The sequence below is a fragment of the Pleurodeles waltl genome, chromosome 1_1 (assembly GCF_031143425.1).
Source record: "Pleurodeles waltl isolate 20211129_DDA chromosome 1_1, aPleWal1.hap1.20221129, whole genome shotgun sequence".
Lineage (NCBI taxonomy): Eukaryota > Metazoa > Chordata > Amphibia > Caudata > Salamandridae > Pleurodeles > Pleurodeles waltl.
The window spans coordinates 850645710-850663080 of record NC_090436.1 but is presented as its reverse complement, the minus strand read 5'-3'; the positions used below and the strand labels follow the sequence as shown (position 1 = coordinate 850663080).

Sequence of the window (17371 nt, the reverse complement as noted above, 5' to 3'; positions counted from 1 at the left end):
ACCCACATTTGAACCAAGACTTCGAACCTGCTGATCGCCCTCTCAATGAATAAAAATGCAAGAAAGATGGAGCTGAGTCTCAGTGGAGGGAGCGGGGAAAGGCGGGGGATAGTGACGGAATATGAACTCAGTAGGGGAGAAAAGACACACGACAGGACATGTGCTTCTGTTCAGTGATAACATTAAAATGCTTTAAAAACATGCCAAAAAGGAAAATAGGTCCCTGAGGACAGCAGGGGGAGGATTAATCACCTTAGACTAAAATGCTTTGGATGGACCAAACACACGAATAGGGAAGAATGTCACTGAATACAGAACAGACACCTGAGAAACACTAAGCAGCATGGGACTGACCCAAAGCCACCTCTAAGTATATGTTCTTTATTGGAAATAATCGGTCTGCCTAGAGAAAGCTAAAGCTGTCTGTAACCTAGACATAAAAAGGACAGTAGGAAGCCCCATTGTTCTTTAAGGAACCATGAGTTCATAACAACACCGTACCCACTGAGGTAGTAATGATGAAGGCTACCTGTTATTACTTACATTTATATGAATGGCTACAAACATGTGGCGACTTATATTCTCAAAATGAAGTCATTTGAGTTGGAGCGTGATACAAATATTGATATATTTATGTATATCAGTGTCAGTGGACTCAAGTGGTAAAGATAACATACAATGTTAAAATTGTGACAAAGTGCATCCAGTTATTAAGTTATTATACAATATATATATATATATTAATAATATATAATATTACATTTTAACTAAAACACACAGGGGGTGATTCTGATTCTGGCGGGCGGCGGAGGCCGCCCGCCAGAATTCCGCCCCCATTATACCGCTCCGCGGTCAGAAGACCGCGGAGGGTATTATAAGTTTTTCCTTGGGCTGGCGGGCGGTCTCCAAAAGACCGCCCGCCAGCCCAGGGAAAAACTCCCTTCCCACGAGGATGCCGGCTCGTAATCGAGCCGGCGGAGTGGGAAGGTGCGACGGGTGCAGTGGCACCCGTCGCGTATTTCAGTGTCTGCAAGGCAGACACTGAAATACTTTGCGGGGCCCTCTTACGGGGGCCCCTGCCGTGCCCATGCCATCGGCCCCGCGACCCCCCCCTACCGCCATCCTGTTCATGGCGGGAAAGCCATGAAGGATTCCCCCGAGCAGCGGTAAGTCGGCGGGAGCCCGCCGACTTGCCGCTTCTGACCGCGGCTGAACCGCCGCGATCAGAATGCTCGTGGGAGCACCGCCAGCCTGTTGGCGGTGCTCCCGTGGTCGGTGGCCCTGGCGGCCACCGGCCGCCAGGGTCAGAATGACCCCCACAGTGCCATGTATAGGGAGTGAAAAAGTAGACATATTGGGGGTTATTCTAACTTTGGAGGAGGTGGTAATCCGTCCCAAAAGTGACGGAAAAGTGACGGATTTACCACCAGCCGTATTACGAGTCCATTATATCCTATGGAACTCGTAATACGGCTGGTGGTATATCCGTCACTTTACCGTCACTTTTGGGACGGATTAACACTCCTCCAAAGTTAGAATAACCCCCATTGTTTGTTACAGCGAGGTCACAAATTCTTATAAACAACTCAATTTTGTATGTTCTTCTGGAGAAGTCATTATTGACAAAAACAAAACAAAATGCACAGTGATTTCTCAAGAAGACACTAAGGGGGTCATTCTGACCCTGGCGGCCGGTGGCCGCCAGGGCCACCGACCACGGGAGCACCGCCAACAGGCTGGCGGTGCTCCCACGAGCATTCTGACCGCCACCGACCACGGGAGCACCGCCAACAGGCTGGCGGTGCTCCCACGAGCATTCTGACCGCGGCGGTTCAGCTCCCGCCGACTTACCGCTGCTCGGGGGAATCCTTCATGGCGGCGGAGCGCGCTCCGCCGCCATGAGGATTCTGACCCCCCCTACCGCCATCCTGTTCATGGCGGGAAAGCCGCCATGAACAGGATGGCGGTAGGGGGGGGTCGCGGGGCCCCTGTAAGAGGGCCCCGCAAAGTATTTCAGTGTCTGCCTTGCAGACACTGAAATACGCGACGGGTGCCACTGCACCCGTCGCACCTTCCCACTCCGCCGGCTCGATTACGAGCCGGCATCCTCGTGGGAAGGGAGTTTTTCCCTGGGCTGGCGGGCGGTCTTTTGGAGACCGCCCGCCAGCCCAGGGAAAAACTCATAATACCCTCCGCGGTCTTCTGACCGCGGAGCGGTATAATGGGGGCGGAATTCTGGTGGGCGGCCTCCGCCGCCCGCCAGAATCAGAATCACCCCCTAACTTTGTAAACACCAACTTACCAAAAAGTTTGCAAAGACTCGAGCCTTGATTGCACTGAACACAATTCTAATGGCAAATTTGCAAAGCTGTGTTTGCTTTTACCCTCAAAATGGAAGAATGGTGAGAGAGTAGTTTCCCATGGTAATGTTGTCCATTACAATATAAAAAAAAGTTTCCAGATTGCTTATATAGCCACGGAGAGGCTGCCGCATTTGCTGGACTTAAGGAAGCCGTCTGTTGCATTCTGGCCAGTTGTATGGGGTGAAATTAGATCTCATCCCTGTGTCATGTTGACCCCTGGATTACAATGACACCTTCACTTAGACTCCTTTCCATGTTGGACTGTCATGCTACAACTGACTATGTACATGCTTTTGACCCATACTCATTCCCAAGCTTGTGGTTTAGATGCATTTGGATAACTGACCTTGGCCAATGTCTCATCATCAAGATGGTTCTTCTGAATCACGTGCTGAAGTGCAAAATAAATCTTTTCTTGAAGTTTCTGGACTTTCCTCGGTTCTATCAGCCATGGTCGATCTGGTTGAAGACAAAAACAAGGGGTTAACATCTGGTAATGATGTGAATGCACCATGATCTTCTCAAAGTTTTCAGTTTCTTTCTAACATATCAGTTTGCAAAGTAATTAACATATTTATGTTTGCCCACAGGCAATTGAAATTAGTCATTTTTTTCAGTCAGGTAAGCCGTTGTATTTTCATCTTTAGGTAATTCAAACCGACGTCTGGAGTAAGACACAGCTACTCACAGAAAACGTTTTGTGAATCAAACCCACAGTGCTTATCTAGGTACTACAATTTGAATTCTCATGATGTTTACAAATTTGTTGTAAAACATAACTCACCAGGTTGAATAGCTGCATACACGCCTCTGTTAAAGCACTGTACAAGTTGTAAAAATCTTGGAAATGGTTGCCATAGATTCTCAGTAACCCTTTATCTGTTAAGCAAGTTAAAATTCTTTGGCAAAAGGTCATAAATGTTGCCTATAACTTTTCAACAACTGTTCTTAAAATTGCATCTGCGGCTATATTATATGAAATATCCTAGGGTTGCAATAGGCGTTTGTGCCCTCTTTGAGAACCCCCGGGGCACTTTGGTATTGCAGAGGGGGCCACAGACACTTGTTCGTTTTCTTCTGTAATACAGATAACACTGGCGCACATATAGAACCAGCGCTATCATTAGAGAGGGTTTCCTCATTTGCGTGAGGGCGCGGCTCCATCTAATGAGGGAATCTCTTTGCCCAAGCATTGTATAATAGACGCTGGTGCAAAGGGAAAAAAGCTCTCAGGAGGCGAACTGACAGTGCACCACAAACATGTCTTAATAACTCCAGCGGGGTGGTTGCTATGAAGGCAGCAGCCTACCTCTATGAAGTTTGGCGGACGGGCTTTCCCATCTGCCAAACTCGTAATGAGGCCCCTAGTGTTGTGGCTGCTCTGGCACTTCTCTTGAGAGGTATTCATCAACCATAACACTGGCGTTGTCGAATCTTAAGATTTCCAGCAAGACCACAATTCAGACATGGGGCAGGCATTCCAGGGATCTCAGGATCAGAGCACTGCCATTTCTTCCGAGAAGAACCTTATGTGTGCAGCAAGGCCCCCAGTATTAGCGTGAAACAGATGAGGCCACAAATGGTTTGAATGTGAATCTACACACATTCAGATTTAAATTTAAAACACAGCAAAGATTCAACAAGTCATGACTTTCGTATCATGAAAGTCACATCACCTACATCAGTAAATGCAACAATCATTCCCTATTCAATGCAGGCACCACCAACACGCCCATCATCCACACTCTGTAGGGCACCCGTAATGGCTAAGTCTGATACTTCTCACCACACCACTAGTTCCATAGTCAGGTCTGCACAGTATACAGGCCCTACTTTCAACAAATATCCACTCCATCTTAATGATGGGGTCTGTAGAGTGCCAGACCGCTCCAAAAGGTTCTGCCTGATCGACTGCTTTGACTCCATTTGATGTAGCCTTCCAAAGTGTGGTTCCATTGCTAAATGTGGCCCTCATCAAGCCACCATTTTGCAGATCACGAGCTAGCAGGCCCACCACACTGATGGCCGCTCACTCACAGTCTCCTACCATGTCTTAGGCTCCAGACGCTTTACAACTCTTGCAGTTGATGCTCGCTATCTTGTACAGAGGCTGTTTAGGTCTCATGCCACTCTGAAGAAGTTTGTTCAACCAGAAACAGCTCCTCAGTTATCCAAGGTATCACAACTATCTACCTTCCACTATCTCATCATATAGCACCAAATCTGGACAAAGCTTGGGCCGGATTCATTGAAAATGTTGGAGCTCGGAGAGAAGCAGAAAGCAGAAATATCCGCTAAGGTCGCCGAAATGGCCAGGCCCCCTGACCTGTGTTTTTCAAAAATAAAAATACCTTTTAGGTGATTGGCAGCTTTGTGTGTGTAGTTGTGTGGGTGAGTGAGTGGGTTAATGAAGAATAAACAAACGGGTAGATTAATTGATGATTGAGTCAGTGCATAAAAAGAAGAATGACAGAGACAAAATGTATGAAGGAAAAGATACATAAATGAGCAGCAGCGGCTGGAAGGAAGAGGATTCCCCATGCCACTCAACATCGGCCCTTAGCAATCCATCCACTCATTCATCACCTTACTCATTTATTCATCTGTGCACTCAGACGCTCATCCATTCAGCCATGCGCTCACTCATCCATCCATTTATACTCCCTTTGACTCATTCTCACATTCACCCAATAGGCAATTTCATAAAAAAAGTAAACTGCTAATACTCGTTTCTTATTATGTCCAAAATCAACGCTTTCACCAAGTTACTGTTTGATTTAATGCCAAGATCCACAGTGTAAATAAAATGGAATTTATTTGCACATAATGTTAACAGAACTTATTTACGATGAGGAAATAACCCGACGAAATCGAACACATTTCACACCTTGACACTTACTCAAAAGTAACAAACACGATGCGTTTAAAGCTTCTCCATGCATATTCATGCTTACCGTACATATTTTAGGAAACACTTGCGAATGCATACTGTTAGAATATTAGTGATGCAGGCGTCAAAGCAAAGAGTCCTAATGGTTGCATGGAGGCCATTTTACAGAGTCATATACGTGTTTTTTAACAGTAAATAAAGAACAACACCCCACTGAAGTATTTGCCAGATTTGTATTGGTTGCCTTGGTTTGCATTGTCGGGTGTCATATATTCGATTACACTCCAATATTTACATTTAAAACACTGTAGGAGTTGAATTTAAGGCCTGGTTTTTCGGAGCCTCCAGACGCAGCTGTTCGAACTCTCTTCATGCTCCAGTAGAGTGATTTGGGCAGCCGAGCAGAACAGCTCATTATAATGTGGACGAGTAACCTCATTTGTAAATTAATAAAATATGGAAATATAAGGGGACTTCGGCTCTGCTCTCCTAATACTTTTTTTATTTAGCTTTACCTCTCCTCATCTTTTATCTGCTTTTGCGTTTCTTTTCCCTTCACCCTTGTAACCCATCATTGTGTGCATTATACTGCCTATTTTTTGCCGTTTTCCTGATGGCTTCTCCCATGTACTGAACTCTGTTTGAGGAAGCTTGTTGGTGCAGCTTTGTGTAGCTATTATTATACACGGGGCTAAAAAGACGAAAAACTGAAGTACACAAAAAATGGAAAGAATACAAAGTCACATGCGTGCGGTGGGCTCTTCTAAGTGACTATAATTGCCTTACCCATATTATTATAACAGTTCTTGGGTATACATGCTACAGTTTACCCTATGTCACATGTTATGCTATGTTTACTGGCAAAGGTGCCAAATAGCACCAGTTGCCTTAATTTGGGCACTAGCCATTGACCGAAGTGAAGTGTGTATTTGCTATTCTAACTCCACGCTTGCTTTGATAATAGGGAAGGTTATAAAGTGGACCGAGGCAAATATAACTGCACTTTTCGTTTTTTGGATACACTCACTCGAAACTACCTAAAAACACTACGGGGATCGGTCCTCGTAACGCACTGGTCCTCACAAGGATAGTGTTTGTCTTGAACTGACAGTGTTTACCTACGCTCTGAGGACCTAACTAGTCCTCACAGTGTGGGCTAGACATGCACCCACACACACACACACAAACACACACCAATTTCTTCTTAAGATTATATTTCTGAGCAAAAATTTGAGTTTTTATGACTCATGTTCATGTTTGTTAAGATAAGATTCATTAAATAATGCATGCTGTTCAATTCGCTGAGTGACTTTCTAGGAGAAGTCAAGGTCCAGACATATAGAAGGGATGCTAGACTTGTCAGGCTTAGGGTAGTACCAACATACAGACATAATGGACATTAAATTTGTCAGCCTTAGGGTAGTGTTCCCCCAAACCTTTTGCCTTCCTCCTCCATTTTTTGCTGCTTTAGATTTTGCTGGCCTAAGGACTTTGTGCCCTTTACCACTGTTAACAAGTACTAAAGTGCATATGCTCATTTCTCAAAATATGGTACACTGGCTTATCCTCTATTGGCATATGTAAATTACTTGTAAAGTGGTACTACACATACCCAAGGCCTGTAAATTAAACACTACTAGTGGGCCTGCAACAGAGAGCTTACATGTGCCTGGATGGGCAATCACTTCCAGGTTGAGAGGTTGGAGCTTGGCACAGCCCTACCTACACTTGAATAGGCTGTGTCCTGCCTCCACAATAAAGGTCTGCATACCCACTGTAGGTAGTCTGGATCCAGAGCAGGGAAGTCAGGATGCTTTGGGACTTCAAAGGGAAAACTCTAGAAACTTCTCCCATCTTCCAGAGGAAGGGCACCAGATATAAATATTGAACCTCAGACACCACCTCTTCAGTACACTTCTGGAATTGTGGACAGTCTGTCAGGAAAAAAGGACTGCTGTGCCGCTGAAAGGATTGCCACCCTACAGAACTACTGAGCGGAAGGAACTGCTGCCCTGCTGTGCTGACCTTCTGCCTGATGTCCCCTTGCCTGTGTAAGAAGGACCTGCATCTTTTGAACTCTGGACCCCAAAGTGACTCCAAGGGCTATTTGGTTAGCCTCCTGACAAGAGATTCAGGGACAAAAGGCTCCAGCACCTGGTCTCTGCCGTCTGTAAGCCCTACCGCTCCAAGTGGTGCCACCCCAGTCCTGGACCCTTGGAAGTGGGCCTAAAGGTGCTCTGCCAGCCCATTTAAGAACCCAGCAGAACCAACGCATCTCCTCTGCTGCTCGATGCAATTCTAAGCAGAACCAACACTTTGCCTCTGCAGTGAGGGTTCTTCTGATGCAAAGGACTCTGCATCAACCTTGCAGCCTATGTCGGAGCCACTGCCTGTATGAAGTTTTCCCAATGCAGGTCCTCGCATCACAGATCTCTTGTTGACAGCAACCTTCATGACAATGCAGGTTCTTGTATCACAGTCTCATGGCTCCTCAGAACCGATGCATCGCCTCAACTGAGTAATTCACCCTTGATGCTTGACTTTGCATTACAATCCCTCGTCTATGGGATTGCAGCTCCATGGAACTGACGCATCTCCCCAGCTGTGCGAGGCATCCTCAGTCGGGACCTTGCCATCCTCCAAAACCTGGATCTAAGTTACTTTGTTCAGTGGGTCTAATGGAGTAACTGTAGCCAGCCCGTGCTCCATTGCGGCCAGCTTGAACTTGTGACTTGGTCCTGGTCCAGCGTGACTAGATAGCCACAGTTGGCCCTTTGTGCTTTTTTGCGCTATTTTTTTAACTAAAATCTTTAAACCTGTATATTTCCAGTTCTACCTATTGGACTTCAGTTGTTTTGGTCTTATTTTATTTATTATAAATTACTCTATTTTTCTAAACTGATGTGGAATTTTTTTGTGGTGTGTATTCACTGTGTTACTGTTTGGAGTGTTTCACAGATACTTTACACATTGCCTCTCAGTTAAGCCTGACAGCTCTGTGCCAAACTAGCCAAAGGCTGAGCAAAGATTAATTTAGGGTTTGCTTGAGACTTCTCCCTTACATGGATTGTGATTCCTGCATCAGGTAGACTTTCACACACCCCTTCTATAAACCCCCAGAACCAGTAATCCAAATTCTTTCAAGGGGCATAAGGAAAGGTGTCATTCTCTGAAAACATTTTTGTATTGAAGAACAGGAAAGCCGCATGTGGAGGAAAGATTGGTGATAATTGGGCAGGGCAGTCAGTAGAGCATTACCATAGTCTACATATGAAATGACTCAGACATTGGCTGTCACCTCAAGGTCTGGCTTTAGAAGTAGGGGTTGGAGCCAAAGCAGAATGTTTAAATGGGACATCCTTAACCACAAAGTCTTCACAACAAAATGCCTCAACCCTGAAGTCTTCACAACGACTATGCCTTAGTAACGAAAGCCTTTACACTGAAAGTCTTTACAACAGATATGCCTTTCCCACGAAATGTAAGTATTCTACAGGTAAGTATAAAGCATCTATCTATCTATCTATCTATCTATCTATCTATCTATCTATCTATCTATCTATCTATCTATCTATCTATCTATCTATCTATCTTTCTAGTAGGGTAGGGTGCTTTTAGGGATTAGGGTAGGAGACTGAATTTAGGTGGTAAGGGTATTTTTGGAGTTTACAGTGGGAATTGGGTAGCAAGGTTATTTTTAGGGTAGGTATGAGTTTTTGAGTAGTAAGGTATTTTAGGTTAAGGGTGGGTATCTGTTTTTAGGTAATAAGGGTATTTTTAAGGTTAAGGGTGGATATGGTTTTTTGGGTGCTAAGGGTATTTTTAGGGCTTAGGGTGGGTATGGGTTTTTGGGTGGAAAAGGTATTTTTAGGCTTTAGGTTGGTTATGGGTTTTTGGATAGCAAGGGTATTTTTCGGGATTAGGGTTGGAATGGGTTTTTGAGTGGCAAGGGCAATTTTAGGGTTTAGGGAGGGCATGGGTTTTTGGGTGGCAAGGGTTTAGGGGTTTGTCAATTGCGCCAATTAGGTGGTGGTCCCCGGGGAAGTGGGGGGGTTTCATGTGGGCCCCCACATACATTTCACATTTACCCCGTGGAGGTGGCAGCTCCCTGGGCTGTGGGGGAAGCCTTACAGGCCTCCCTCATTTTAAATAATGATTATGCCCCAGGGAGGTGAGCAAAAAAAGGGCACAAGACCACCTTTTGTAAAAAAAAAAAAAAAAAGTTGGAAAAATCCCATTAATTTTTCAGTGATTTAAGAAAAATTATTTTTAGTTGAAGTGTTGGTAGCCAATCAAATATCAGCACGGTGACAGTTGGATCCATAGAGGATCCGTGTGCCTAAATCTCTATATTTTTTAATCTCTATTTACTCCAAAACTACTGAACAGATTTACACCAAATCACAAAAGGCACACTTTCTGTATCAAGAGATAGCTTTCTGCCAAAGTTGTTGTAATTCTGTCCAGCGGTATGGGCTGTAGTTGTGCTCAAAATCCCTATGGGAAAATGCATGTGGAAAATGCATTATGGGACCCCCCTTTTCTCGGTCCCCACTTGACGGATCACCTTGGGCTGAAGATTCATCAAGCAGCGCAAAATTTATTTGCAGAACAAAATCCACTCTTCCTATGCAAACTAGGTCCTACCTATAACTACCTACTGGCCACCGCCAGCACCAGTAGGATATAGGTATATATATATATGTATATATATATACATGCTTTACACTTACCTGTGAAATGCTTAAATTATTGTGGTAAAGGCATCCGTGGTAAAGGCATATGCTTGGTAAAGACTTTTGTTGCAAAGGCCTTCATTATTAAGACCTAGTCGTTGTTAAGAGTTTGTGGTTAAGGCATTTCGTTAGTTAGGCAATCGTTGTTCTGACATACAACCTGTTTTAATGGGATCCTGCATTTCTGGCCATCTCTTTGACATGAAGATCAAGGTGGTAGTTTGTCAGGTTTGAAGAGTAGGGATTATGAGAACCATTAAAAAACCATTAAAAGCACTGAGAAAATAAAACAAGGGGAACATATTTATGCATTATAGTCCTGCTGATCATGAAATAAACCAACTTGCCATTAAGCATGTGTTATTCAATTATTGCAGGACAGAGTATTCTCAGATAGTGGGGACACTGATTTGCATATAGGTAGGCAAATAAACAGAAATCAATGGACTACTTAAGAGATACGAACAAGGGCAGTAACATACAAATATGGTATGCTGTTAACTTGACCTTAGATTGTAAACTGATTCTGTAAGGCAAAGGTTTTAAAAATCTTGTAAACAAGACTCTGCCATGTTTTCTACAAATGAAGCAGAGACTGCTGGAAACCTCAGACAGATGAAATGAGAAACCAGGAAGGCAAGCCAAAACAGACGTTCAGATTAATACTACCAATCGAATAGCTGTAAAAATAAGAGTTGTATATTGTTGCAGGATTAAGTAAATTAGATATTATTTTTATGAGCTAAATATGTTCAAATGCTCCCATAAAATGTATGTTTATTTGGGCATTTTTGTAATTTCCTTTGTTGAACTATCAATGTCCTCCTAAACCTTACCACACATGACCTCTACAGCTTTGTTTTCTGTTTTTATTGTTTTCTTCTATTTGTTTTTATTGTAAGAGATGCAACTTACAGTTAACCACCCTGAAATTTGTGCTCACAATAATACAAAATATCAAGTCTGCACTGATGTAGTGGCCACAACTTCCAGAATAAGATGCACTAGCTCGTTTGAAGTGCGGTCTGGAAAAAAACAAACCTAAATCCAAAGCAGTTTTGCAGTTGATCTAGTTAGATCTACTTAGAAACGTATGCGTACAAATAAAATCAACATAATTTCAATCAACATAACTTAAAGAACTATGCATCCATACTGGTTCCCATATACACATTTACCTGCAGAAATTTTCTACATTTTAATGCCGATATTGCGGTAGTAAAAGTATAATGTAACAAGGACTGCAAAGCTAGTAAGTCTGGCTTTTTGTAATGTAAAGTCTTTAGTAATAATTGTCTGACTTTGTGTGCATAGCCCCCAGCTGTCCTAGAAAGACAAACCCAAAAAGAAGCAACATCTTGGGATTCAAACGTATGGAGGTTGGGAGCAGGGCTCATAGCTGAATAGACTTCATTACCAGAGCTGAGCTGTACCCTCATGAAAATAAGTCAGAAAATTAAGGTTCATATTTACACTCTGTTTGCGCCGAATGTGCATCATTTGTTTTATGCAAATTCAGTGCAAACCTAACTCCATATTTATATTTTGACCTTAAACAAAATATAGGAGTTTGCACCATTTTTTGGATGCGTGCACCTACCTAGCATCAGTGAGATGCAAGGTAGACATTCCCATCTAAAAAATTGTACTATCCCCATAGCTCCATATTTATCCCTTGTGCTGAAATGACGCACGGGTGGGAGGAGGGTCTAAATAATGGTGCAAAGCTTACTTTGCACTATTATTCAATGCCTGGGTCAGACAAGGCGTTAGGGGACCTGCGGACCCATTTCCATGGTGAAACACCATGGAATGGGTCCACAGGTGCCCTCCCGAAGCCCCAGGAACACCCCCACCTCCACCAGAAGGACACCAAAATATGGGGTACCCCATCCCAGGTGAGTAGAGTAAGTATAGGCAAGTATGTTCTTAATTTTTTTTTAAAGTGCCATCGGTCCTAACTTGGGGACCCCTGCATGGCACATGGTGCAATGTCCATGCCCAGGGGACACTTGTCCCCTGTGCTGGCCATTGGGGTGGTGGGCATGACTCCTGTCTTTCCTAAGACAGGAGTCATGTTTTTGGCGGTTGTGCGCCAGGAAATGGCGCTAGTCTGGATAGAGACACTTTTTAGCCTCTAACCAGGCTAGCATCATTTTTTGGCACACAGCCCCTCCTTCCCTAATGCCACCTCCACCCGGCTAGCATCTTTTTTTAAGATGCTAGTCCAAGTTTAGCACCGGCTTGCGCCATTCCTTTAATAAGGTGCCCAGATGTGACTGTGGAGTGGCGCGAGCCGGCGCTATACTTTTTGCTGCAAAACTACGTTTGCACAGTTTTACAGCAAAAAGTATAAATCTGGCCCTAAGTTTAAACTTGTGGTGGTGAATTTACAAGGCACACAGAGCGAAATAATACATAGTAGAAACTTGTAACATAGGGCCATTATACCTGTTGCACCTTTAAGAACACCTTTGCACATGCACCTCTTTATCACAAAAAAGCTGTAAATCTAACAAGCTGTCATGACAGCTAGGTAAAACAAATGAACACACACGTGTGATTAGTGAATAGCACTGTGTTTTGCTAACAAGCTAAGGCATTCAAATACCAAACACTTCATTTAAAAGCTGAAAAAACAGCAATTAAATGTTGTAATGTCAGCTGAGTAAATAAATCAAAGTTTCTAGTCAAATCACTACCTCAGCCCCATTACCAAAATGGAAGCACAAAACGGACAATGCAACCATTCATGAATGCCACTGCATTGATGGACAGCTCATCCAAGCAAAGAAAAATTCGAACACTTTCTTAATGCAATTTTTGAATATGAGACATGCAAAACAATATCTGCTGTCTATATCCAGACCTAAAAAGTTAGCTCGCATTAGCGTGTTTACATTCAATTGTACAGTTTGTTACTTAACCTAATATTGGAATTTAACAAATTAGCACGTAACCTGTTGCTACGATAGTGCCCAGCTACTTGTGTCATTTGGTATTGATAACACATTAGCACATATCCACAAAGACAGACACATGTATCTATATGCATGTCTATATTTACTACTACCCCTTTGTGTAAAACTACACTTCTTTGCTATTCACCATTTCCAAGTGTACATTTACACCTAGGTGTAGTCTTACATGCCTCTAACACCTCAATTGCGGGGGTGGAGCCTTCTAGAGTAGGATTTATGAGTGCAAAGTAACTATTAGTAGTCTGGCACACATGATTAGAAATCTCTGACAACAACGGGGTGATCTCTCACTAGGAAGGTACAGGGAACATTATTACAGTTTATTATACTTCAAACATATTTTAATGTGAAACATAAATGTAAACTGATTGTAAATATTTATTTTTAGCCTACAGTTAATAAAACATGACACAGAACATTAACTCATCAAATTAAATATATATTAAACTTTTCTTTGACATATATTCTTTTAATGCTTAAATATTTTTTAAACAATTATAAAAATACACCATCACTAAAATAGTTTTACAATTATTTACTTATTGGAACGATTGTTAAAAAGTATGTGGTAATTAATATAAACGTTCAATTGTTTTAATACAAGTTTAAAATGTAATTTTTTATTTTTTTTAATTCGGTTTATTATTAAGGTTTAAAATACTCCAATAAATAATAATAAGTATATATTTTCTAACATTAAAAAACCTACCTACCTATCTATAAATTAAAATGTAATTTTCTTCAATTTAACATTAGTTCCTGCAGGAAGTTTTTTTATTTTCCTGGCTTTCATCATTTTCTATGGGAGTATGATGTGCAGTACCTGTGAGTAGTCACGTGAGGCGCTTGGCTTAATCCTTGTCTGGCCTGGCGTACACTTACATCTTTAGAGCCTTAGAGCTTTAGTACCTGTATAAATGGAGTTTGTAAATTGCAGTGGTCTTACTCATTTCTGGGAGCACTGGTGCTCCTGCAGTTAGCCAGGGGGTATCATTCACAATTAATTTCAACTGTGCCCTCATGGATACTTTGAAGAAGCTAATATGAGGAAATTAAAAAAGGGCACTCAGCAGTACTGTTAGCTGTCTTCAATAAGGCGGAGCATAATTTTTTTGGAACATCTTAATCGTGGTCTCACTTTAAGGGAAATGATGAAATTAACTTCAAGCTAGTCTCCTTCATTTCATATTGCTCCAGAAGACCAGTCTTTAGTCATTGCTCTCTCGGGCCGGAATCCTGGAAAGTAAAGTCCTTCAGGTTTTCACTCTGCTCCCTTTTTTTTAATGAGTACTGCTAAAGCTGACGGGTGTCATCAAGTCAAACAAGACAGACTAACTGATGTATGCTTATGGCATCCAGCCAGCAGTGCAACTCGTGAGGGAGACTGATGAGGCAAAAATGCCCACATGTCATCTTGAGATGGGTGATGGAGAGCAAGTTAGGACTCAAAGACTGAGTGGCTCACCATCCTACCTACCATTTGCCTGGCCTTTAGTGGTGGTATCAGCACACCAAACAGCCTCATCAGGGAAATTCTTGGTGCACTTTGCCCACAACCTCTTAATGAGGCAAAATATTCATTAGGCAATCAAGAGTAATTTCAAATAGAATGAGCAAACACAGTTATTTTCATTTTTTCATTTTTTTATATCTCCCAAAGTTTCCTCTTAATGCAAGTGATTGCATTGTGAAAAGTTGACTATGCAATTGGAATCTATTATTGAAGGAAGGACAATGGCTCAAGTGGATTCAAGATTGAAAAGCAAAAATAGGGTCTAACAAATATTCAGAATACCCCATCTCTAGTGAGTTGCAGTGGCTTTGGTTTAATACAGTGTTGACCTTAAGATAGTTTGTAGAATTCATGAAATAATGTGGTGTACAATTCCACATTACTTAAAACTGGCCTTTAGGAAATGTCAGGATTTGAGATCAATGTAATCTATCATGACAATTATATTTATTTAATAGGAAATTCCAAATAAAAACCATCAGTGATTGAATATGTTCTGGAGCTATAATAAAATTACCTGGTGAGATCAGCACAGCAGCAGAAAACAAGGCAATTTCTTCCTCCGTGAGTTGTAGAGAACATAAACTCTTTGCAAAGTCAAAGGCCTCATTCACCAGGTCATCAGAACCTATAGGACAAAGAGAACAACATTTATAAAGAAGTGATAAAATACATGGATGCACATAAACTGGACATGAATATTTAGACCATCATTACCTACAGGTATGGTCTGCTCTGCAGTTTTTTCTACCTAGGTGGTATCTTCATAATGGAATCCCCATTTACCCAAACAGGTCGTAACATGTGTGTCTGTGTGTCTGCTGGGCACCCATATTGAAGGGTTTAAGGGTGCTAGTGTACTAGAGCAACATCTTAATCTCCCAATAATGTGATCTTCAGTGGTGATTCATGTAGCCCTTGCGACCTTCCATTTCCAGGCAAGTTTACATGAGACCTTCCCAACCCCAGCTCATCCCCTGAAAGCCTAAAAAATGATCACTGTAAAAGACTGGTTTTAGCATGGGTAATTTCAGTCCTTCCTCTGCCAACTGTGTAACCCTGTGGGGGATTACATTGTCAGGAGAGAAATACCCTATTTGGAAGGGTAATGAATCATTTAAACCAGGACCAAGTTTTAAAATGAAAAATTCACTAATGTGGAGCTGGTGGGAGTTCTTACCACCAGCTCTCTCAGAGGTTATAGTATTGCTCAGTACTTAATGAGGACCTGGGAATTTATAGATTTAGCACATCCAACATGGAATTGAAAGTGTTATGCCACTTTGCCATCTTTGCTATCTTAAAATAAAAGATGCTCAGTCACATCATTTAAGAGATGCACAACTATGATGGGAATCTCTAACCACACAACATCCATGTTTATTACATATTACTATGTGAGGAATTATCAATCATGTATTTCTTTCTATCTACTGCAGTAATGAGAAAAAGTGGCAAGTGAAATTAAAAGGACTTGAAAGATAAAATGTAGGTTTCACTTTAGAAATGTTAGAAGGGTTTTTTAGTCGGCGTCATATCTCATTTTCGCGACTTTTTCAATAGATCCAAGAAGCTGCTTAATTAAACGACTCTTGCATCTTTCAAACAATTTTGTTGTATACACAAATAAATGAATACCACTAATAACTGTGGCTCACTTGGCAAAGATGGTTCAGGTGAGATATTTATTACACATGTAAAATGCATTCCAGCTGATACAAAAGTGAATGAATCTATTAAGGTGCACAAACATCTTAACTCTAAACCTGTGGATTGCCTATTCACAGCAATGTCACCAATCTAGTGCAATGCCTACTCACATAAATCTTACATTCTTATAGATTCCAGCATGCAAGCTCTGACATGTTTCTGAATTGCAAGAAAAGAGTAACTTTAGGAAAATTATGAGCCATACATCAATGAATTGTAAAATTATTTTGTGAATCCGCCACAGGTCTTTGTCGTCTAAGAATCACAGACTCCAGGAAATAACTAATGTTTATGTAACAAAGGAATGAGGGCTGATCCAGTTCCTTTTAGAATCTTTGACTTAAAAAGATGACTCTGAGGACCTAGAAGTCTTGTGTTGTTTTAAGTCCACAAGGTGAAAGGGGATCCAGGATGTTTTAAGCTGTGTCTTTTAATGTAGACTAACTTTCCATAAGTGTGGAAAGAATAGAGGATCCACAGAACACACCTGTAGAAAACAAACAGTAAGACAATTTTGGAACTGGGCTTTTTTGCAGTGGTTCAGAAGAAAATGGGGTTAAACTTTTCAAAACCTTAACCCATAGACTGATATGTAGTGAGCAGACTGTGAAGTTTGGGGGATGTATGAAGCACTAGAACAGAGGTTAGAAAGATTTTCCTGAAAGTTCTGAAAGTCTGTACATTTTGCTGAAACTTTGGATATGTGTTCCATTTAGAAAAATAGACCTCTGCTACATGTAAATGAAATGTGTTTCGAAAAGACATAATTTTCAGGAATAATTCACTTTTAAAGTAGGGAGCATTGTTTTGTTTCAGTGACCTGAAATGAATGGACTGCTGTGTTCAAAGGCAGGTTTAGTTAGAACAACCTGATAATTTGGTGGTTTGAAAATCACTTCTCTAGATAGCTTAAAATTAAAGAAGCATAGAAACTATTTTTTAAATATCTCCTGGACCCTACAGTTGAATTCTATTTTTGTACCATTTTAATGAATATTTTTTTCCTCTTAACTAACTTTGCTTGGGCAAATTATTGTGTTTTGGTCCCTCTCATAGAGGATACAGAGTGATATGCAGCAGTCTTCATAGTAGTCTCTGCCAGGTCATTGAAGATCCTCGCACAGTTCTACCACCAAGCCATGGCTCCACCTTGGGAAAATAAATTACAGGGAAATTTA

The 17371-nt window shown here is 41.7% G+C and overlaps 1 protein-coding gene across 1 annotated transcript in view; it reads right to left on the bottom strand.

Annotated features, from left to right (window-relative positions):
• The window catches only part of RORB (RAR related orphan receptor B), a 413952-nt gene that overhangs the window by 7122 nt on the left and 389459 nt on the right, over positions 1-17371 (bottom strand). Inside the window, exons 8-9 of the mRNA XM_069229117.1 lie at positions 15001-15111; positions 2710-2822 (exon numbers count right to left, since the gene is read on the bottom strand). Of these exons, the coding sequence (XP_069085218.1) occupies positions 2710-2822; positions 15001-15111 (224 nt within the window). The remainder of the gene's footprint in view (positions 1-2709; positions 2823-15000; positions 15112-17371) is intronic.